At 47.2% G+C, this 22782-nt stretch overlaps 1 protein-coding gene across 7 annotated transcripts in view; it reads right to left on the reverse strand.

Annotated features, from left to right (window-relative positions):
• The window catches only part of LOC109304674 (rap1 GTPase-activating protein 1-like), a 160124-nt gene that overhangs the window by 75482 nt on the left and 61860 nt on the right, over window positions 1-22782 (reverse strand). For 6 of the 7 annotated variants that reach the window (XM_019527418.1, XM_019527415.1, XM_019527416.1 and 3 more), the window contains 7 exons: window positions 22676-22759; window positions 21153-21253; window positions 19872-20001; window positions 19432-19587; window positions 9342-9413; window positions 9071-9157; window positions 6069-6203 (listed from right to left, as the gene is read on the reverse strand). In XM_019527418.1, coding sequence (XP_019382963.1) covers window positions 6069-6203; window positions 9071-9157; window positions 9342-9413; window positions 19432-19587; window positions 19872-20001; window positions 21153-21253; window positions 22676-22759 — 765 coding nt within the window. Of the gene's footprint in view, window positions 1-1241; window positions 1363-6068; window positions 6204-9070; window positions 9158-9341; window positions 9414-19431; window positions 19588-19871; window positions 20002-21152; window positions 21254-22675; window positions 22760-22782 lie in introns of all 7 variants that reach the window. The other variant, XM_019527420.1, reaches the window with a different exon arrangement.

A 22782-nucleotide genomic window follows, 5' to 3' on the forward strand; every position in this document is an offset into this window, starting at 1 on the left:
GAGGGGACTGGTAGACCTGATTCAGGCCTCCAGGGGCTGGTGGGGCCCCAATCTGGGCCACCTATACTTCCCAGAGAGCAGGTGAGCTGGGTAGGCACAGATCCAACTTGGCACCTCTTAGCCAGAGTCCTGGCTTGCCCGCCTGCCTGGGCAGGTGAAAGCAGGGCATGTTACAGAAAGTATTTACACTTAATGTGTGACTGCTCAAAGTATGCACTAACTTTAACACCAACTAACATTCTTTAAAGTTAGAATGTGCTAACTGTGACTTGTAACTACACCCTTTGTTAAGTTTCTTAGAAACCTGTAAAAAAGGGGAACTTTGTCAGATAAGATCCTAAAATAAAGTGAAAAAAACCCAGGACGATGGCAACACTACTAAATGGTGAATGATATCTTCCCATATTATTCACACATTTTCACGAAGACATAAATCCCAGCTAATTGATCCTTCCACGGCTATGGAAGAACTGGTTCAGTCTAGTTCCCAGAGGTATGCTAAAGCAGAAAAAAGTAAATAAATTTAAACAAATCAATCAGAGAATGCTTGTTAGAGTAAACCATGTATGTGCAATAGCAGAACAAGGACGGCAAAAAGAAGGGATGCAGTGACAGTGGAGAGCTCACTGTATATGGGCTGTGAGTTCACTGCACATGTGTCTGGCAGCCAAGACCAGAACTGCCAGCAGCAAACCAGCAGCAAAAGAAGGTAAAGCTGCACCACCTTCCCTCCCTCCCCCCTCAGGAACCTGCTCCTGTGTATGTAAATAAGAACTGGATTGGAGGGAAAAAAGAAAAAAAAAATCAAAGTATTCAGCACATTCAAGAAGAGCAGCTGCAGAGCTGCATGCCATCTTCCTCCTACCCCTTCAGTTTCCCCATTTGGTATAGATGAGAATCTACATTATGCTTCTGCAGGTAGCCAGATGGCCATTGGGTTAGATGCATATTCTTGTGCTTTGGGTGTACAAACAATAAAAAGGCTAGCTCTAAACATGTCTCTTGCTTTTTTTTAAAAAAATCAATAGGTGACTTATCAGTATATCTGGAATCCAGGTTACAATGATAAAGCAAGCTGTGCATATAAACACTCTGCATTTCTAGGTGAGACAACATACTTTCTGACTACACATGCATCTGCTGGCGGGGCAGAAAACAACTGCATACCTGTGAAAGCCTATGGTACTTTTTAATAATATTTCTGGGTTAAAAATGAGCTTTTTAACAGCAATGCTACATACTTCTGTTTTACTGACTTTCTTATACCCAGGAAAAGAATGTTTTTTCTTGCCTTGAATTAGACCTAGGAGTGAAGGTGGGGCTCTTCACTATGGTTGGCATTCTATTATTTTGCCTGCATACCTAGAAATGTCAGGGTCAAAAAATGCAATCTGAGTAACCATCATTTTGGTGCTAATCTATTGCTTTTTGTTGGTGTACAAGTGTAAGCCTGAGGATATGTTCGCAGGCAACTAGAGCCCTCAGCATCTGCAAGGCAATTCAGAGGTCCAGACCTGGTTATGTCTGGATGCCCACAATAGTAATGGAGGGGCACTGCTTCCCATTGCAGCCCCCAGCCACTGAACTGCCCCACTCTTGCCCCACCATTTCCCAGGACACACAGCAATAATTTGCACATAGGAAGCTGAACAGAGCCTTTCAAACGCTCACAGGAAAAGAGAAACTGCCTGTGTAAGTATCCGTGTTAACCCGGGCCAGGAAGGACTGTGTAGACAACTAGAGCAAATTGTTATTTTTCTGCCGTGTGGGCATCTCCACCTCTTGATGTCCAAACTGTCCTCCTCATGCCTGCTCTTCCCCCTCCTCCTCGCCCCCTGCCTGTTTTCAGATGTGTATATTTTGGATGATGACAGTCTGAGATTGGCAAGCAGGATCTAAATGGGCCTGCAGTCTGGCTTCATTCAAAACTCCTTTCTGAGGAGACTGAAAGGCAGGTTCAGAGCAGAGATGATCGGTGGAGTCAATCCAAAAGAGGTGGATGGATTTTAGATGGTGAAGGAGGTTACAATGGGGAGCTTTGACTAGGATGGGGTCATTAGATATATAGAACCCTATGTCCAGACCTCTCCACAGTCATCGTGGTAGAGCCCAGCATTGTTAGTAGGTTGATGCCTTGGGGAGAGCTGGGAAGTGGACTAGGTACACTAGAGCCCTGGCAGTGGTCTTATACTTCAGTTTCATAGATGTTAGGGTCAGAAGGGACCTCAGTAGGTTAGAGTCCAACCCGCTGCCCTGGGCGGGAAAGAGCACTGGGGTCAAATGACCCCAACTAGGTGCTTGCCCAGTCTCCTCTTGAAGACCACCAAGGTAGTGGACAGCACTGCTCCAGATTTTGGCAAGCTTTACTGTGAAGACTTACTTTCTAATGCCCAACCTAAATCTGCTCTCCGTTTCCTTCATGGGCAAGAAGCCCAGCAGGTGGCATGTGTGGGGCATGGTTGTGAAGCATCCCGTATAGAGGCACAGGTTTGTGGGAACATGCTCTGCCCTGCTTCAGAACCCTGGTCTTTTCCTTTCCCCTTCCCATGTCTCAAGACCCCCACCCCACTACCATGATGCCTCTACCAGTCACCCTTCAGGTTCCCTCACAGGTTCCTGCTCCTGTCTTGCTAGATGCACCTGGTTTCTGACCCCTGCCTGCATGCATCCAGGTCTTTCACTGCTTCCCCCAGATTGTCCTAGATTCTCCTCTATTCCCTAATAATCCCCAGGACCCTCTTGCTCGCTAGAGCTAGTTTGAGTGCCATAAGCTTAACTGTAGCTAATCTCCATGGGGTTTCAAGGCAGACATTGAAAAGTTGCAGAGATCTTGGGGGTGCCCTGAAGCATGCAGCCTCCTAGGCATCACAGTCAGTGGCCCACACAGCACCCCCTGCATTTATCAGGGGAAGATCCAAAGAGGGTACAAAGGTATAGTTGGATCCCTCTTTCGGACCACACCATGGGAGCAGCAGTTTCCAAAGCAGGTAAGAATCTCTCCCTGCCCTTCTCCTCTGTCCTCAGTAGCACCTCTCCTCCCACTCCCCACTTCCCTTGCCTGCTGCTTCTACTCTCCTTGTACTCCCCAGTTGATTGAGTGGGGTAGCTCCAGAGCTGCTCCTTGCTTCCACCTGGAGGGACTGGGCAGAGAGAAGGAGCCTACCTGCTGCCCATCCCCCTGGATCAGACAAGGATAGCAGCAGCAGCAAGCAGTGGAAGGGATGTGCTGCTGATGATGGAGAGCAAAGAAGCAGGTGCCAAGAGCGGGAAAGGCAGGATTTTTATCCGATTTAAAGACTTAAAAACAGTTACCACTTCTGTTCCTATGATGCAGTCTGTTAGCCTGGGGGGAGGGGAACCTGGGAGCAGGGGTTTGGACCACAGAGTCCTGGCTGCATTCCAGAGAAGCCCCTTGCCTTGCATGTGTTGCAAGAGCAGTGCAGTTTGGGAACCCTGGAGGAATGACCAGACACTAGGCATGGAATGCTGTATCCACACATCATTAAACCAGTTCACAGAGGACCAGCTCAAAATAGTACTTGGTTTTTTTGGTATGCGTACGAAATGTTCCAGGAAGTTTAAGCCAGTCTCAAGTGGCACGTACTTCTAGACCTGGGGTATATTTAGAATGTTCAAAGCGTTACATCTGTCCCTGAAGGTCTTGAGAGAAAAACAGCTTGGGCTATTGGCTGTGTTGAAAGCTTCCTGATATCTGGCCTAGACATTGTGGCCCAAGGACTCCAACTACTGTATTGTAGGTAACTACTAACTGCCGTTTTGTTTAAGAAGAGCTGCCTGCTTCGCTGCATATGACTTTGGGTGCTCTCCATCCCCTTCAGAAGGTAAAGTCCCTCTCTAGAAGCTAAGCCAGAATGTAATTCTCTGGGGCCATGGATAGCCAGGGGATGAAAGACCCAGAAGACCTGGTCTCACAGTCCAAGGAATAAAAGACTCACCTACTTTAGAAGCTATGCCTGGGCTAGCTTCCAGAGATACTCAGTAAAACTGCGGTGATGCTGTGGGTCCCAAGGAAGAGATCTGCCGGGGAGATCATGACAGCACCAAGGAGATTTTCTCACATCAACAATGGCAATATTAATCAATGATCCAGGCTTTTATAGGATGTCCATCAATGTATGAATAGGTGGCTTAATAAACTCCTCCAGTGGAAGATCTAGGTGTTTGGCAAATGATCCAGAAATCATACAGCACCCTTGACTGAGGAAGAGTATAGAACCATTGTTTCAGAGCAAAAGAAAGCTTCCTTGAACATTATCATCCTGCCAGTGGTGTCAGAGAGACAGGCTGAACCAAATGATGAGTAGGCATGCAACCTGAAGCAGTACAGGAAGAGGACACTGACTCCACAAAGTGAATAAGTCAATTAATGCCTGTAATCAGTGGGGGATTGAAAGCCCCAAGGCCAGAAAGGCAAGATAAGATGGGATGGGAGAAACCCACTGAGTCCATTATGTTTTGAAATGGAGAAGAAATGCCTATTACTATGCCAACACTTCTTAATTTTAGGATCTCAGGAGGCGATGGAGCCAACTGATCTCATGACGCAGAGCCTGATGTTCCAGTGCCTCGATCTCTAGTTTTGGGATGGTCTTTCACAGCTCATGAGGACTACAAGTAATGACCAGCTTCCCAGAGAAGCAAATGGACTTGTTTGAGACCTGGATTGGAGACCACCCTGGGGACTGAGATCTAGACCAGTGCACTTATATCAGTTTCTGTGGCACCAGAGACAATACGTGCTTCTGTGGATAAGTTGTGATGGACAAGTGTTGATGCCAGGAGGTACTGCTGGAGTCAGATCCAGATTTGATCCGAGTAACTTCTCATGGAGAAACATCTCCCTCTCCTTCCTAATTTGTGGTCCAATGGGCAGCAGCTAAGGACTCATGTTAGGCATAGGCGAGTCCCAGATAAAGGCACCAGGAATGGATAATGTGAATAAGTTCTGTACAAGAGGGAACATTTGCAAAGCTAGGAGACTTCATTTATGTTATTAGAAGTGCTTCCTGACTAGAAAGAAGCCAAAATGGGAAACAGCTTTAAAAAAAAAAATGGCCTTGTCTTACAAAAGGTAAAGGGACTAAGAAGACACTGTGTGGAGGAAGAAACATTAGGAACAAAGCAGGAGAAGGGGGGAGGCAAAGAGCATTAAGGCTCCATCTCACATATAGGAATCCTACACCCTTAAATTAAGAGGAGAAAGACAGTATTACAAAAGAAAAGTGCAAACTAGGGGAAACAAGGGCAGGTCAGCCTCAAATGAGAAGTAGGTATTGACCAGCCAAGTGCTCCATACCAGCTGGGCAGAAGAGAGGAAGTGCGAAGTGCACACCACCATTTATCCCCTCAGGGATGTGGGGCTCCAGCATGCTTTATTTGTACTATTAAAGCAAAAACCATTTCCAGTCAGGGACTACGAATACCCACAACTGAAAAGTGTGTGTGGACATACTCCAAGGAGAACAAAAGGGTCCGCTTCCCTCCTGTTCTCTTGTCTGTGTATCAGAGGAGCAAGTTCCCCTCTGTCAGATGCCAAAAAGAGATAGGGAGAGGAGGTGAAAGGGTTCACTTCATCCTACCCAGGAGGTCTGACTTTAGAAATAACATGGCATGCTGGACTGTGCCAGCAGCACCTCCTGGAAAGGGAGGACAGAGATAGAGAAAATGCATTCTTTCTGAGAGGCATGACAAAGCATAATTCAAGGTGTCCTGGCTGGCTCTTTAGTGTTGGAAGTTATAATTTAGAGATACTCCCTAACTCAGATGACTGAGAAATTTGGGAATTGGGAGACCATCCCTTAGAGACAGACAAAAGGTCTGCAGGAGCTTACTTTCTGTTTCACAATAAAAGTTGGTGTATAGCTCTTATTCATGCCTGATTATTTATTAAAACCTGGTGAGAACTACAGGCTCCACATTTCCCCACTCCCTCCCACCCCAAGCACAGCGGCTCAAGAGATACAATGACCTCAAAATGGAGTTTGAGATGGGCAACAGCAGCTTGCATAAGAGTGCCCAAGTGACTGCAGCAATCTTCAATCTCTCACCTTGAAGTTCTCAAAGAAGCCACCACTTCCATTTTCCATCTTGTCATCCTCCCCAGAGGTCAGGCCCATCATGTTGCGGCTGCGAAGCTGCAGCTCCTCAAAGAGACTCTCCAAGAGGGCACTGCGGGTGCGCTCCTGTACCAGGAACAGAGACAGAAGAGTGGTAAGGAAGAAAGAAAGTAGAACAGACAGGATCTGGAATCTCTAGTGTGGCAGACATGATTGGATACATTTCACTTTCTCTGCTAGAAGAACTGTATTTTTTGTCCTTTCAGATGTAGAACCTTCTATAAACTTCCTTGTTCTCCTCCAAAACTGACAGTAGATGTACTGTCTTAGACTTTTTTTTGCATTAACTTCCTCATTTCTATTTATACTTTCCAAGTGGCCTTAAGAAAAACCGAGGAAATCACATTTAAAATAGGTGATAAATAAAACATTAAGAATGGGTTGTCTGTCCCGTACCAAGTCAATACATGTCATGTAATAACCAGGGATCTGGGTATTCTGTTTGCCATGAAAAAAAATGCAGAAAAATGCAGATTTTCTCCTTTAAAGGAGAAAAAAAAACTTGGGAAGCTGTGGGTTTCCCCTTGCAGGCTGACAGAGTTGCTACCTGCAAGGGGCTGCTCAGGGCTGGGGGGGAGCAGGACACAGGGGGAGCATATGCACATGCATGTGCACACATGCACATGGCACCCAAGCAGTGTGGTGGAGAGTAGCTCCTGCAGCTCCATCCAGGTAAATCCATAGCTGGACCTGTGTCCTGGTGAGTGAAGCGGGTAGAAGGAGCTCTGATTTTTCCATAATAAAAAAACAAAATCAAACGCCCAGATATACAGGTATTTAGAATTCATTCTATTATAATGACTGAGGCACTGGTAGGCTTCCAAATGGCTTTAAAATCATAAATATATCAATAAAATATTACGTTCAACTGTATAACAAGTAGGTGTCCCGGGGGCAGTTTACTCATTGGCCCGCCCATTTGCTTTTGGGCAAACCACCTGCCTTACCTTGTTAATATGTATCCGGTGTTAATCAGGTGGGAGGCTATCCCGTTTGCGTGCCCCAATGACAAGGATCTTACACATGACTGCTACCTTCCCTTATTATGTCCCATGCCTCACAGATGTTTCTCCAGTGGCTTACACTGGGACCCAAGCTCCAGAGTCTCACCAGAACACATTCACCACCAGAGCTCATGGTCCCAACACACACACACACACGTGTGTGCACACACACAGCCTCCAAGCCCCGCACACTCTGGGCCTCCAAGCCCTGTCCCCTTGCCCTCACTGCGTGATCCCCTTATCCCTAGCCCTGGGAACTTCATTGCTACCTCCCCAAGGCTCAGGGCCCTACCTGCTGAAGCTTCACTCTAGCTCCTATATGCAGCCTCAGATCTCCACCAGGAATCTGGGCACTGCCACAGATCCCTTCACTGACCTGGGCCCTGCCTCAGTACTCTCAGTGAGTCTGGGCTTCTCCTGCTTGATCTCACTCACCAGGGATGTGGGGCTGGGGTTAGAAGGCACCCTATATTCACCTTTCACTGGGAAGACAACTGGCCTGGCATTTCTGGGGAGCTACCCTGCCACAGGTAGCTCCACCAGGCCATCCTTCCCCAGCAGGGTGCATTTTTCAGTCATACCCAGGACCCTGGGGCCTCCTCCTTCCCCATAGCCCCACCCCTTACCCTCAAAGATATTCCAAAGGCAGCAGCTCAGCCAAGTATTGTTCCTTTGGCTACAGCAGCAAACTGCTGCCTAGGCTATTCAGGGCCCAACTCTTACAAAGAACAGCTGGGCCCTGTTCCCAATCAGGCAGCCCTGCCTGATTGGCATTACAGTCAGCTGTGAGCTGTGTGCTGCTGCCACTACACCCCTGCAAGTGCTCTGTTATAAACTGATACCTATATATATAAGTGGTGTTTCATTCTAAATTACAGGAAAATGCAGATCTGGGGTTTTTTTCAATCAGAATTTGGGATTTTATTAGAGAATTTTGGATTTTTAAACAGAGAAAACCAGGATCCCTGGTAATAACATCTGCCTCTGATGCATTTGTGCATTAGTAAGTCTCAAGACACTTTACAAAGTAGGTTAGGTCTTTTTAAAGTGAAGACAGAAAGGGGTAGTGACTTGATTATTTATAGCCACACAGCAGGCTAGTGGAAGAGTAGAACACAAGCTTCCTGCACCTTAAGGCAGTGCTCTATTCACTACACAATGTTGTAGCTCACAAAATGTTAAAGTTCCAGCAGCAACATGAATCCTGACATTTCATATATATGTATGATATTGCCATTCTTTTTCTGGGTTTCAGTCTGCATTTTTAATAGAGTAGTATTTACAGTATACCATGTATTCTGTAAGACAAAGAATGCACCATGTAACTGAGTTAATATGGCACACACGCTGTATTTTTTTTGCATGCCATCCGCCCCCCTCCCCAAGTAAGACAAATGCCGTGTTTTGGGAAGACAGAGTGAGGAAAAATAAAAGATTTATCTGGTTACGGTCAAAAGTTGACCTGCAGAATGGTGGGGAGAACCCACTCTTCAGCTCACTTGCACACTTTTTCCTGCTCAGGCAAAAGCAAGAGGTAACCCTTTCATAGCCACTGCCAAATTGGCAGCAGTTTTCTGCTGCTCAACCAAATGCTACTGCCAATTTAGCAGCAGCTGTGAGAGGGTAAACTAGCTCTGGCTGAATAGTGGACTGTTGCTTGTTGGCCAGGAGAAGAGAGGAAAAAAACAAAACAAACAACCCCCACCAAAACCCAGTCGTTACTTCTCCATACTTCCATTCCAGTGCAAGAAATCATTACTTAAAACCTGTACCCTAATTTTCAAGGACTAATGTTTTAAGGAAAGGTAAAAGGGGCCTCGAATTTTCTTGGGGTTTTTTACTTTGATTGTAAGCCCTTAACGTGCCACTATTGCACTCTCTTGTTTGCATTTAATAAATGCTAATTCAAACAAAAGCACATAATCCCACCTCTAGTTTGGCAAACTTCTCAGCTCTGTAGCAGCTGTACTCAGCATTGATGAGTTTAGCCAAGAGGAATTCGTGGAATTCTGCACTCTGTGGGAAAAGAAGAAGACTAAGTTGTTCATGGAAAGTAAAATGAGAGGCTTTGGATAACCATTCCCTAATCCTGTAGCTATACATAGCCAGATTGGAAATGATGAACTAGAGGACAAAGGCTGTGCATCTCACCATGGTCCCTGTATCACTCTTGTACAGGGCCCATAAGAAAAATACAAACCTTTTTAAACAAGGCTGGGTTTGGCAGAGGGGGCCCAAAGAAGGGGACATCATCTCGGGCAGTAACTGAAACCTGAAATGACACAGAAAAAAATAAATTTCAACATCATAACACAAACCAGAATATCACATCCTTTCACAGCAATGAACTGGTCTAAAAGAAGATATAAGAGGATCTTTGCAATAGGCCATAGATCCTGGAAAGACCAGAGAAAATTAAGCAGTCTTGTAAGAAAAGAACAAGGGGCCACCTTACTAACTTACCCAATACATTTAGAACAAATCAAAAACAGTACCTCTCTCCATGGCATGTAAGGACTACCTCTGCTACAAAATCATTACAGCTATGATGCTGGTATAGATTATTTTGGCAAAGCCCCTTCATGGACATAAGATATGTGCCATCATAAGAAGCTTTTTTAACCAGAGTTATACTACCTTCCTTAAAAAACGCAAAGTAAGATGTAAAAGCCACTTTCTTGCTGACAGATATGTCTGCTCCAGGAGTTTTACTGACATAGTTGTCAGTCTGAAGGACTGATTCCACCCCACCCCAGCTAATATAGCCAGGTAGGCAGAACTTTGTAGCACAGACCTAGTTGTAATATACAGTGTAGTAAGCAGTCCATTGGATGTCAATTTAATCCCAATTGTCCTGTAGTGCATCTGATATCACACAACTATGGCCCCATTACCAAACCGAATGCTACAAAATTATATATGTATTTTCCCTTTGGGTGAAGGGGAATTTTATTCATTCTTTTCCCTTTTGTACAGATAGGGAAATCAAACAGATACTGACTGGCCCAAGATCACACCAGAAGGCTGCTGCAGCACAAGGGATCAGACTCAGATTTCTCACACCTTGGGTCACTGGCAAGAACCATCAGACCCTCCTCCATGAACAGCACGTGCCCCTGGAGGCTGGGGGTGCACGACGGCGGTGGGAGCATGGCGGCGGCAGCAGGAGCACGGCGGTGGTAAGTGGGGGAGCTCCCGCAGATGCTGCTGGCGCCGGCGGGGAAGGGGGGTGGTGAGCGCCAACCAAGGGTTGGCGACCAGCCGCAGCTGCCACCAGCAGCATCAGTGGCAGCCAGCAGGGATCGTGGACCACCCACAGACACCACCAGTGGTGTCGGTGGTGGGGTGGCAAGCACTGACTGCCTACAGGTGCTGCCGAGAGTTTTGGTAATGCCTTTTTGCACGGGGTGCACTGCCATGCTCAAGGGGTGCACGTGCACGCACGTGCATCCGCATGCACCCCCTACGCCTTGCCCCTGCCCTCCTTCTTGTAATATACACTTACTAGCTAAAATATTGTACTGAATTTTTCAGACTGAGAAATGATTCAAATAACTAGAGGATCAGATCTAATTTGCTCTTAGAGATTACTTAAGTTTGGCAATACCAACATCTAAAACCTAGGTACCTCAGTCCAAAAAAATCAATCCAACATAACCAGGTTTAGGCATCTAGGAACCATAACATGGTCAGTGGGGGAAATTAAGTGTCTCCCCCGAAGCAAGTGAACAGGGGCAGCAAACAGGGGCAGCAGTTTGCAGATCAGTTTGCCACTTCCCCTGCCCCCCCTGCACTTTGCAGGGGAGCCTTTAAGTTTGGTGAGAGGAAGCAGGAGAAAAGGAACCTTTTGGAACCAAGGAGCAGTAAACAGGCCAGCTTACAGATGAGTTTGCTAGGGAAGATCTGCTTGGAACAAGGGCAGCAAGAGAAGTGGCAGATTAAGAGACCCAGAGAAATGGCTGGAGGATTTTGCAGTGCCAGAGCCACTGCTACTGCCTCTGTTTGCACCTGTGAGGTGTCTGTCCAGATGGCAGAACCACTCACTGTCAAAGCTGTCACCCAGGTCCTGGTTTGGCACTGCGGAAACTGCAGCTTGAAGGCTCCTTTCAGCAACAGCCAGGTAGGGGAGTGCCTGCAATACGAGTGGTGCCTTCTGGTGAAATGTCCCTCAGGAAACAGGCAAGAGAGCTACAGGAGGAGGTGGCAAGGCTCTGAAGCATCATCATGCACTGTGAGGATTATAACAAGGCTCATGGCCACAGGGCAGCCGGGACATCCCCTGATAACATTGCAGCTGCTGCCCAGCTTGGATTCTGTAATTCTCCCCAAATTGCCCGCCTGCCATACCTTGTTCTTATTATTAAAGGTTGATTAAGGAAGGCTAACCATAGGACTTAGAGTGAGCCTTAATCTTAACAATTCCCCACTGAGTCTCTCCTGGACCCCACTAGTCTCAATCCAGCCCTCAGGCCTGATAGGCCCCTCTTGGCCTGAATCTGCCCCTGTAAGGCACCCATAGCCTTAAGGGAAAACTGCATGGCTCCATTCCCCTCCTACACCATGCCCCAAGCCTTGTGGGCAAGACCACTATGATGTCAAGTCCACACACTTGACTCCTTTTGGCCCTCAGACCCCCATGGTCCCACACAGATTCACATTTGGCCCTATCAGGGCTCCTGGACCCCTGGTCTGGCTCACAGCCCCTCTCTCTGGGCTTGCAGATCCCCCCTCACCACTGTATCCTTCACAGCCATTCTCTCTCTGGGCTCCCGGGCCCCCAGTTCCCTGTGCAGCCCCTCTCAGACTTGTGGACCTTCATCCAGCCCTTGCCTTGTCCCTGGGCCCACACTCAAGTACTCCCCCTGTCTTTGGACCTTCTTGGGTCTCACTCTCTCAGCCCTGCTTGTGTCCCGGGACCCTCTGATCACACACCCAGCCCTTTGCAGGACTGGGGCTTGTGGATCCCTGGGTTCCTGCTCTCTTCACTCTTGCACCCCCAGCTGGAACCCACTCTCAGCCCCTGCTGGGCTCCTGGCCCTCTAAATAAGCTTTGCCTGGCCTTGCAGACATGAATGACACATGCCCCCAGCGGCTGTGGGGGCACGGCTGCACTGGTGGCAGCGGGAGTGCGGCAGTGGTAAGCGGGGAGCTCCCACAGATGCTGCCAGCACTGTCAGCAGCGGAGGGAGGGAGGGTGCCGAGTGCCAACCAGGGGGCAGCGACCACCCACAGACGCCATTGGCAGCGTCGACAGCAGCCAGCACCGATTGCTGACTGCCCGCAAATGCCACTGGCAGTGTCAGCAGTGGTGGGAAGTTGATGGTGAGCAGTGACTGCTGACAATGTCAGCGGTGCCTTTTCATTGGGGGTGCACCGCCATGCTCAGGGGGTGCATTTGCACCCACGTGCACTCCCTACATGTTGCCAGTGCTTGCAGGGCTCCAGGCTAAATGGCTCATACAGCTTAATAATAAACACCTGCTCTCTGGCAAGCACTCAAGCCTTCTCTAGGGCTACCTGCCCATATAACCAAGCCTTTCTCTGCCCCAGGTACCTTCCCTTGTTCCCTGTGTTGCAGAGTTTCTCATTTAGAGCCAGCAGGAGTCCCACTGCTCTGCTATCAGAAGCTCCACACTCCATAGTTACTAGGTCAAGACTACCTGAGTGGTGCAAGCTCTGGGCTTATATCACTCAAACATGAGCCCTCTTCCAGTCAGATAAGTCTCTCATAAGCTCCACTTTGCCACCTGCAAGCAGCCTCTCAGGCTAAGTACAGACAGTCATAAAGCCAGAGGCTGAATTGATTCAGCCTCTGCAGGTTAGTTTAAACTGCACAGTTTAAACCGAAACAGAAGTGGACAGACATTTACCTTTGATTCAGGCAATGCAGCCACATGCCTGAAGTGGCTCAAGCCAGAATGACAAGGGGTGGTAGAGCACGGCTCTCTGGCGTAGCCAGCATGAACTGTGTGTTCACTTCTTCTTCCTGCTGCCTCCAAGGTCTCTGGGATTTGTAGTCCAAAATCACAGCAGCAGGACTCTGCAGGGTTGCTTATCACTTTCTCTTCCTGATTCCAGGTACCTCTGGGATTTGCAGTCCACAGTTGCAGCCAACAGTAATTTTGAGTAGGGGAAGGGGAGTTTAACTCCCCCTCCCTGGCCCCAGGCCTCAGCTGGGGTTTTCCGGGGGAAGGGGGAGGGCAGTCTGTTCCCCCCCGCCACACCCCTGCAGACTGAGCTGCATCCCCAGCCGGGCTTGCTCCCCACAATCAGCCAGCCCTTACTGCTCCAGCTGGGGAGCAGAGGGGTGGGGCCAGCCCTGCTCTCTGAAGCAAACAGGCCTGCAAAATGCTGGGATGCTCGGGACTCTTATTTAACTTGAACCAGGTAGGGGTCTTGGACAAAAGTTCCTCCCTGCGGCTGGGGCTGGGGCTGGGGCAGGAGTGGAGCAGGGAACTCCTTCTCACCTCAGCCAGGAAGGGGCTCCCTGCCTGCATCGAGCCCTTTAAACATGGAGCAGGCAGCAGCAGGGGGCAAGCAGGGCATGGCCCCTTGGCTGCAGGGCCCCCTGCGGCTGCAGATTCTATGGGATAAGATGGGCCAGCCCTTTCTCTGGCAGCAAGCAGAAAACTTCATTTCCACCTGCAGCAGTTTGCCTGGAGAACAGATATGGAGACCCAGCAACAGAGGAGGAAAAGTATGTTCAACTGATGGAGGAGAATAGACCAGGCCTCCCCATGGTAAGAAGAACTGAGACCACCACCACCAAAAAGAAGCAATGGGTGGTGGTGGTGGTGGTGGTAGTGGTAAGCAGGGAGCTCCCACAGACACCGTCAGCACTGTTGGCAGTGGTGGGGTGGCGAGCACCGACCGGGGGCAGCAACCACCCACAGATGCCACTGGCAGACTCCCTTCTGCAGGTGACAGAGGCATCCATCTGTTAGCCTGACCTGTCATTTCAGGAGGTCTGCTGCTTGCCTGAAGCCCAAAACCAAGATATCACGGTGGGATTACCAAGACTCATCTGGCCCTCTGACTATTACCCCATGCTGCTTATTCATGTGGGCACCAATGATACCAGCAGGGGAGACCCTGGACAGATCAAAAGTAACTACAGGGCTCTTAGTGCAAGAGTGAAGGGGATGGGGGCTCAGGTGGTCCTTGATTCTTCTTGTCAAGAGGGGTGGGCGCATCCTGTAGATCAACACATGGCTGCACAGGTGGTGTCACCAGCAGGACTTTGGCTTCTTTGACCATGGGATAATGTTTCAAGAAGGATTCCTAGGAGAAGACATGCTCCACCTGATGAAGAAAGCGAAGAGCATCTTTGCAGAGAGGCTCTCTGGCCTAGTGAAGAGGGCTTTAAGCTAGGTCTGCCAGAGGATGGAGATCAAAACTCTGAGTTAAGTAGGGAAGCAGGCAACCTGGAGGAAGCACAAGAAGAAGGGGGCAGCAGAGGAGGTGTTCTAATTCTTTCTGAGAAACTAGGGCAAATAGCTAGTTACTTCGAGTGCCTGTACACACATGCATGGAGCCTGGGAAACAAGCAGGAAGAACTGGAAGTCCTAGCACAGTCACTGAACTATGATGTGATTGGAATAACAGAAACTTGGTGAGATAACTCACATGATTGGAACACTGTCATGAATGGGTATAAACTGTTCAGGAAGGATGGGCAGGGGAGAAGAGGAGGAAGAGTTGCACTTTATGTAAAAGAGCCATATGATTGCTCAAAGCTCCAGTATGAAACTGGAGATAGGCCTGTTAAAAACCTCTGGGTTAGGGACTTGTTGCTGCCGCTGCTAGGATCCAGTGCCAGCTGCGCCACCAGCAGTGCGAGGAGTAATGGACAGGGTGCAGGGAGCATACTGCTCTCCCCTCCTGTTGCCAGCTACTCACGCACCAGGCCACAGCTCTACTTCACCACCATGGCCAGACCACTGCTGCTGCCACCACTTCCATCAGGCCATGGCTCTACCCTGGAAGAGAGGCAGGATGGCAGGCAGCGTGGGCATTGCAAAGGTGGATCCTGTCCATGCCAGTCCAGTCAGGTTGCAGTGCCTATTGTGGGTGAACAAATCTGGGGTGGGGGTATATGACCCCCATGCCCCCTCCACCTGAACCCCACATGCGCACTCTCTGCCCCACATACTAGGGGGCTGGGGCCTGGCAGCGGGAGCAGTGGTTCAGGAGTGAAAGGCACCAGCAGGGCCAGGGGGGGTTGGGTCAGGAGTGAGAGGCACCAGCAGATCAGTTTACAGTATTTGTTCAAATTGCACAATGATGAATGTTACTTGGGAGTAAGAGAGCGTTGCTATTGCTGTTAATGTTTTCTTGTTGATGTTGATTTTTCTCTTTGAAATTAAGACTTTTTAACTGCTTTAACTTGTAGAGTGAAATAAGTATTTTGGGGCCATAATACTTGTATGTCTTCTACTTAAACTATTTACTGCGTTGGGACTAGCCATCAGTGTTTACAAATGGGTCCCAGTACAAATAAGGTTGAGAGCCACTGTTCTAGGTAACAGAGGCCAACTAGGGGCCATTATCTTCTTAACTTGTTGCTCACAAACAGCAAAGAATTAGCGTGGATTGTGAATCCAAAAAAAGATGACAAAGCTGGTAGGGAAATACATATCGCCCAAATGAGGGACTAACATTAGAGGGATGGGGGAAAAGAGAAGTAAGCTACGTGTCAGTCGACAAGTTACCAAATAGTGGATTGTGCTGAGGAAGGCTGAAAAAACCAGTCTGTACCTGGCAAAGATAAGACAAGGTTTGCAAAACATCGCGAGGCTAGAAACTCCGCTTCATAATGGGCACAGCCTACACTGATGATAACAGAAGGAATGTTGTAAACAGAGTGATTGAAGAGCAACACTTTGGACAATGACGCATAAGCCTAACCATATGCCAGGATGGAAAAGTACTGAGATTCAGACAAAGAAGGCACAGAATCAGAAAAGGCAGACCAGTCACTCAACACCAACTTGATAACCCCTATAAAAGAGAGAGACTTAGCATCAAGACATTGGGTAACACTCTGCAAACTTCACTGCAGCAGACACACCTGCATCCCCTGCTCCCTTACCTCATACGCCTAGGCCGGCCACCTAGTGCAGCATGGTGCAATGGACTTTGGTAACTATAACATCTGCAGAGTGATTGGGAGTGAGTGTGTGTATGTATATATAAGTGCTTTTTTTAATCTTATAATCAATAAATGCAGCATCTTGCCTTGTCTCCCTCATAAGGTCTCACTCATCATTTGAGCAAATTGGTCATTGGTGCAACAATGGGGCCAGATGCAATGCATCTGAGGGTGCTAAGGGAATTGGCTGATATGACTGCAGAGCCACTGGCCATTATCTTTGACAACTCGTGGCGACTGGGAGAGGTTCCTGATAATTGGAAAAGGGTAAATATAGTGCCTATCTTTAAGAACAGGAAGAAGGTGGATCTAGGAAGCTACAAACCAGTCAGCCTCACCTCAGTTCCTGGAAAAATCAGGGAGCAGGCCCTCAAGGAATCCACTTCTAAGCACTTGGAGGAAAAGATGATTAGGAACAGTCAGTGTGGATTCACCAAGGGCAAGTCATGCCTGACCAACCTGATTGCTTTCCGTGACAAAATGACTGGCTCTGTGGATATGGGGAGACCACCGGATATAATATACCTTGACTTTAGCAAGCCTTTTGATGTGGTCTCCTACAACATTCTCACAAGCAAGCTAAGAAAGTATGGGTTGGATGAATGGACTGTAAGGTGGACAGAAAACTGGCTGGATCATCGACCTCAGAGGTAGTAGTCAATGGTTCGATGTCTACTTGGCAGCCGGTATCAAGTGGAGTGCCCCAGGGGTTGGTCCTGAGGCCAGTTTTGTTCATAATTTTCATCAGTTACCTGAAAGATCAGATAGAGTGCACCCTCAGCAAATTTGCAGATAACATTAAGCTGTGGGAAGTAGAAGATATGCACCTGGTTTCAAGTACAGTGCCCTAGGGGTCAGTCCTAGGGCTGGTTTTGTTTTATATCTTCATCAGCAACCTGGAAGATGGCATAGAGTGCACCCTCAGCAAGTTTGCAGATGACACCAAGCTGGGGAAAGTAGTAGATACCCTGGAGGGTAGGGCTAGTATTCAGTGTGACCTGGACAAATTGGAGGATTAGACCAAAATAAATCTCATGAGGTTCAACAAGGACAAGTGCAAAGTCCTGCAAGTAGGACAGAACAGTCCCATGCACCGGTAGGCTGGGGACCAACTGGCTAAGCAGCAGCTCTGCAGAAAAGGACCTGGGGATTACAGTGGACAATAAGCTGTATATGAGCCAACAGTGTGCCCTTGTTGTGAAGAAGGCTAATGGGAAACTTATCTACATTGGTAGGAGTGTTGCCAGCAGATCAAGAGAAGTGATTTTTTCCCTCTATTCAGCACTGGTGAGGCCACATCTGGAGTACTGTGTCCAGTTCTAGGTCCCCCACTACAGAAAGAATGAGGACAAATCAGAGAGAGTCCAGTGGAGGGCAACAAGAATGATTAGGGGGCTGGGGTACATGACTTCTGAGGAGAGGATAAGGGAACTGGGTTTATTTAGTCTGGAGAAGAGAAGACTGAGGGGGGATTTGATAACAGCCTTCAGCTACCTGCAGTGGGGTTCCAAAGAGGATGAAGCTAGACTGTTCTCAGTGGTGGCAGATGACAGAACAAGAAGCAATGGTCTCAAGTTTTAGCAAGGGAAGTTTAGGTTAGATTATTAGGAGAAACTTTCTCACTAAGAGGGTAGCGAAACACTGGAACAGGTTACCCAGAGAGGTTGTGGATATCCATCCTTGGAGGTTTTTAAGACATAGCTAGACAAAGCCTTGGCTGGGATCTTCATAGATTTCATAGACGTTAGGGCTGGAAGGGACCTCGGAAGATCTTCAAGTCCAGCCCCCAGCCCCAGGGGCAGTAAGTCAGCAGAGGTCATAGGATCCCAGCAAGATAAACATCCAAAAGTCTCTTGAAGATGTTCAAAGTAGGTGCTTGAATCACCTACTTTGGCTGATGTAAAGTATACCAAATGACCAGTTGGATGAGGCCGCAATTGCTGTCATGTTGGGAATGGGAGGGAAAAACCAAAAAGGTATTTTATGTAAACAATGCTGGAATAATTGTCAATAATATTTCTGCTCAGCACTACCCAAGCCTTAAACTTGTCACTGAAGATAGCCTTGAAGTTAATCAGATATATTGCAAAAAAGCTTACTATTACTATTCAGAAGTGCAAGATAAAAGTAGTGAAAGAGACTGGGCCCAACTGGTACAATCACATCTGGTTAAGGTATGGCTCGCAGAGACTGAATGGATTTTGGGATGCCACAGCTTCACCACAGGGAGAGAAACCTATCCAAAAGGCTGGGAAGGGATCTACTTAAGTGTAATAATTACAATCCAGATTGGGACTAACGCTTTCTGTCTTAGTGTCAGTGACAACATCCTGCAGGAGCAGGTAGCTATGTGAGTAAATTTGTCCAGATTCATGCCATGGCTATCATAGAGCCGCACATCCATCATCGAGCTGCATAATAACATAATCTCTTTAATAAAGGTGAAGTAAAAACACTGTTGCTAATAAATAACCCTATCCAATGGCAAAAAGAACAGGCAGAAGGTGTAAAAAATGATATACTCACACCCTGGTAGAATGTCTTTGAAAATATAAGCTTCCAGCCAGTTGTTAGGACATTAAGTTTAGTTTTCATAGAAACAAAACTTGTAGTCACCAGAAGCAATGAAAGGAAATTAAAAAGGAACAGACTATAAGGCATGCCTGGAGCAATAAGAGTCAATAGCCTACATGTCAAGAGATTGGTAGAAAACAGCAAAACACTAGAAATATACTCAGGAACATCCTGAGATAGAATCTGTATCAACTGGTATAATAGGTAAGGAAAGCATGTCAAAGGGTACAAATAAACCTGGTAGAATAGACAGAAAAAGTATGTACAAAAGTTGATTATGTTCATTAATCGGCAAAAGATATATTAGTAATGATGCATGCTTGATGTAAGCACTTCTCATGTCTAAAACAGGTGGAATAGAAATACACCATTGTGTTTAAGCCAGTACTATCCCTGTTATTAGCTAGTCTGATCACCTGGCTGAGAGTATAAATAAAATAAAAGCTGAACAAGATTTATGTTCAAAGTTGAAGCTGTGTGCTTTTTCAAACCACAACAGGCACTTGAAAACTACAACAGTAGAGGGAACTTCCAATGCACAGAGGAGCCCATTGGCTTTATATACCTTGTATAAGGTTTCCCTGCTGGCATCATATGTAAGCTGTACCACCACATAGGCATGTAGGAAATTAGAAGCAATCATGTCAGGAACAAAGGGTGTGTTTTCATCCTGGAAAATGATGGCTACAATGTCGTTCCCAATGTGACGCTTCCGCTGTAGCTGGGAGCAAGTGAAATGGGGAAAAAATAGTTAGAGTGGAGATTCTGTGGCCAGGCACTAATCCCATCAGCACTTCCAAAGTACCTTCTTAGTCAGCACCTTAAGCACTACCCACACTATTACATCCCCCTTTTGGAAGTCCAACTTGTTGTAAACCCCAAGGACTAACTCACCCCCACCGTTAATCATTCCCTGCTTGAATCAATTCTAAGCCAGATGCTATTCGCATCAAACAATTCACCTGCCAATCTTGCTGAATCATTCAGTCCTTCTCCTTACAGTACCTGCTGAGCATCTCCCTCTGTGAAGGGCAGCTTCGTAGACACATGGAACATGATCTCCTTGCCTCGGAAATTTGTATAGACTGATTCAGTGCCTGTTTGACCCCTAGTGACATCCAAACCTCCCCGGAACCTAAATGTATCAATTCAATGTGGTGAATTAGGATGGATTGGGTGAGAGAATGATGGGAAGGAAAGAAAGGAGACACAGTAACACTAGCTTGTATGTCAAGGTTATCATCAGAGACAACTTTAATAGCTCACCGATTGACATATTCCATACACTCCAAAAATTAATGCAAGGAGTCTATCCAAGTCAAAATGTACACCCTTAGAAGAACCATGCAGTCTTGGAAACCTCTGTCTCAGTTGAGTGGGGAGCATTGCATGTCACACAGAAGCAGAGAAAAAGGACCAAGATTATAACGTTCACTGGCACCTAAAATTATCACTGTGTACACCTGATCAAAGCTCTTTCATTTTTGGTTGGTTCCTGTGGGGTGGGCCAGACTGAGTTTGTTAGACACATAGTCTAACATCTGAGTGAAAAAACATTGCAGAAGCTCCATGGTATTCCTATACAAAGCTCTCAAACTTTTCAGCACAGTTCCCAGCAATCAAGCCCAAAGCCAGGGAGTCCCTAGGAGTGAGGGCCAAGCCATCTTGGGTACTGAGACATGTAAGCAAACCATGACATAAGGGACTAGAACTCTAGTAAGATTTCAGAAGAAATACAGAGCAAGCCATTCCGGGCTGCCCCACAGACACTGTGGGTGTGTCTACATGTGCACTTTACTGTGCAGTAGACTCATTTTTTGCTCAGTAAAGCACCACTGTCTACACATGTACCACAATTATGGTGCAGTAGATTAATTTACTCTGGTGTAGGATAGTGCTGACAGACACAGGTACTATCTGACAGCAGAGTAAATTACTGTGCTTAAATGTGCATGCAGATGGTAATATTGAGATCAGTTTGCTCCAGCCCAAATTGAGCCAGAATTTATTCATTAATTGCACATGTAGATGCACCTTGTGAGTCTCAGATTACACACTCCTTTTAAAAAATTGGCCTGTATGGTAAAATGGCTGGATCAGGGACATGGCTTTTTGGCAGGTTGACCACAGGGAGAATATAAACCTCCCAAAAGAAGACATAGCTGGATTTGGGACCTGAAGGTCCATAGTTCTGTTTTGGGCTGTCCATAACAATGTTTCATATGGGTAATAAGTCTGATGACAGCTATGTTTATTTGGAATCCCTGTGCTGCGCTGGCTACTCACCCACGAAAATCCTGCAGTTGGATCCTGTCTCCAAGGAACTCCAGGAACTCCAAGAAGCCCAGACTCTCCTCAGTGTTACTGAAGACCTCTTCCTCGGTGGTCTGAAAGTTGAGAGAAGAGATGATAGAAGTTGCCAGAACTAGCAGTTATTCCTTATACAAACCCACCCCTTGCCTGGAGAAGGCAGGCAGGTAGGCAGGCATGAGGAAGGCCCTCACTGCTTCTTCTGCATTTAGGGACAGAGTCTATTTTGCTTATTAGGCACGTAAATGGACTTTGGCTCCTAAGTGTAATTATGTCACCTTGGTGAATCCTGGAAATCCATTAATGAATCTACTTCTCTAACACACCATTATTTACCCTTAAAATTGAGTGGCAAAAGGCAACAAGGAGGAGGAGATCTACCAACCTTTTGCATTAACTGATTTTCAGGACACAAGAAGGGTGCAAAAGAATCACACATAAGCACTGAAGTCCACTTACATGGCTAATAGGTGGAATGAAATGTGGCCATTGGAGTCTCCTCAAGGTGCAGGGCCCTAAACTCCTTCATTCAAACAAAAAAAGCTGTCTCCTTTTCCTTCACATAAAACAGAGGTTTTGTCCTCCAGGAATGTAAATCATTTCTAGTACCAGCAAGGTGACCTATCCCCTCAGAGACTGCAAAGGGAGAGAAACCTGAAGAACTTAATGAACATGGGATTTCAATACCTCCTTGGGGTCCTGAAGGAGAAGATCTTAGGAGGTCAGGATGTACTGACAGCTACAAGGAGTCCTCAGAAAAAAAGGACTAAGAAAGTAAATGCCTGCAAGTGGCACCATTTTCTGGTTGCACTCCAACAATGTTGCAGCAGGGAAAGGAGGAAGCCCTAGAACTAAGAGTGTAAGTAATAAAAGTGCCAGTTCTTGGCACTACTAAGGCTATCCTGACCAGTATGGGACTGAGGTTTCCCACAACAGTGGGAAGCTATTCCCAGGTTGGGTTATGGTAACTCATACTGGGCTTAGATTTAGAAAGGTTATCTTATGTTAGGACCATAATGCAGCCCAGGAAGGACTAATATGTGCCCTGCTCCCACCCCCAGGGTTTTGCCCTCCCACTACTCCCCCATTGCTATGAGGAGCCAAGTGCTTTAGGGTCCTCTTCCCTCTGCTTCCTTTCCCCACCCCCAGAGCATTGCAGGGTGTGGCAGAATCGCCCACAGCCTCAAGAGCTGGGGAGGGAACTGGGGGCCTCACACATTGCACTATGCAGGGGGAGAACCCATGTGTACTATAGTTTGGTGCCGTGTGTGGGGAGGGGAGCATTTGTACATGACAGGATGAAGTCAAGGGGGGAGCAGTCGCATACAGCATGGTGCAGAACAGCAAAGAGCACATTCAGGAACAGGGCAGTGCAGCATGGGGTGGGCACCATTCACACACAGTATGGTACAAACAGTGGCAAGAGTGGGGGGTGGACAGCCTTGTTTTATATGATTGAACTTAAGAACTGTGCACTAGAGGGCATAGAAATCACTCACCTGGCCAGGCTTCTGGTATATGACCCCAAATTTGAAGTTATTGCTGATAACATGTTCATCGAATGCAACAATGAGCTGTGAAGCCTGGGGGAGGGATAAAAATAGCC

This window comes from Gavialis gangeticus, unplaced genomic scaffold (assembly GCF_001723915.1).
Source record: "Gavialis gangeticus isolate Ggan-Ray unplaced genomic scaffold, GavGan_comp1, whole genome shotgun sequence".
NCBI lineage: Eukaryota > Metazoa > Chordata > Crocodylia > Gavialidae > Gavialis > Gavialis gangeticus.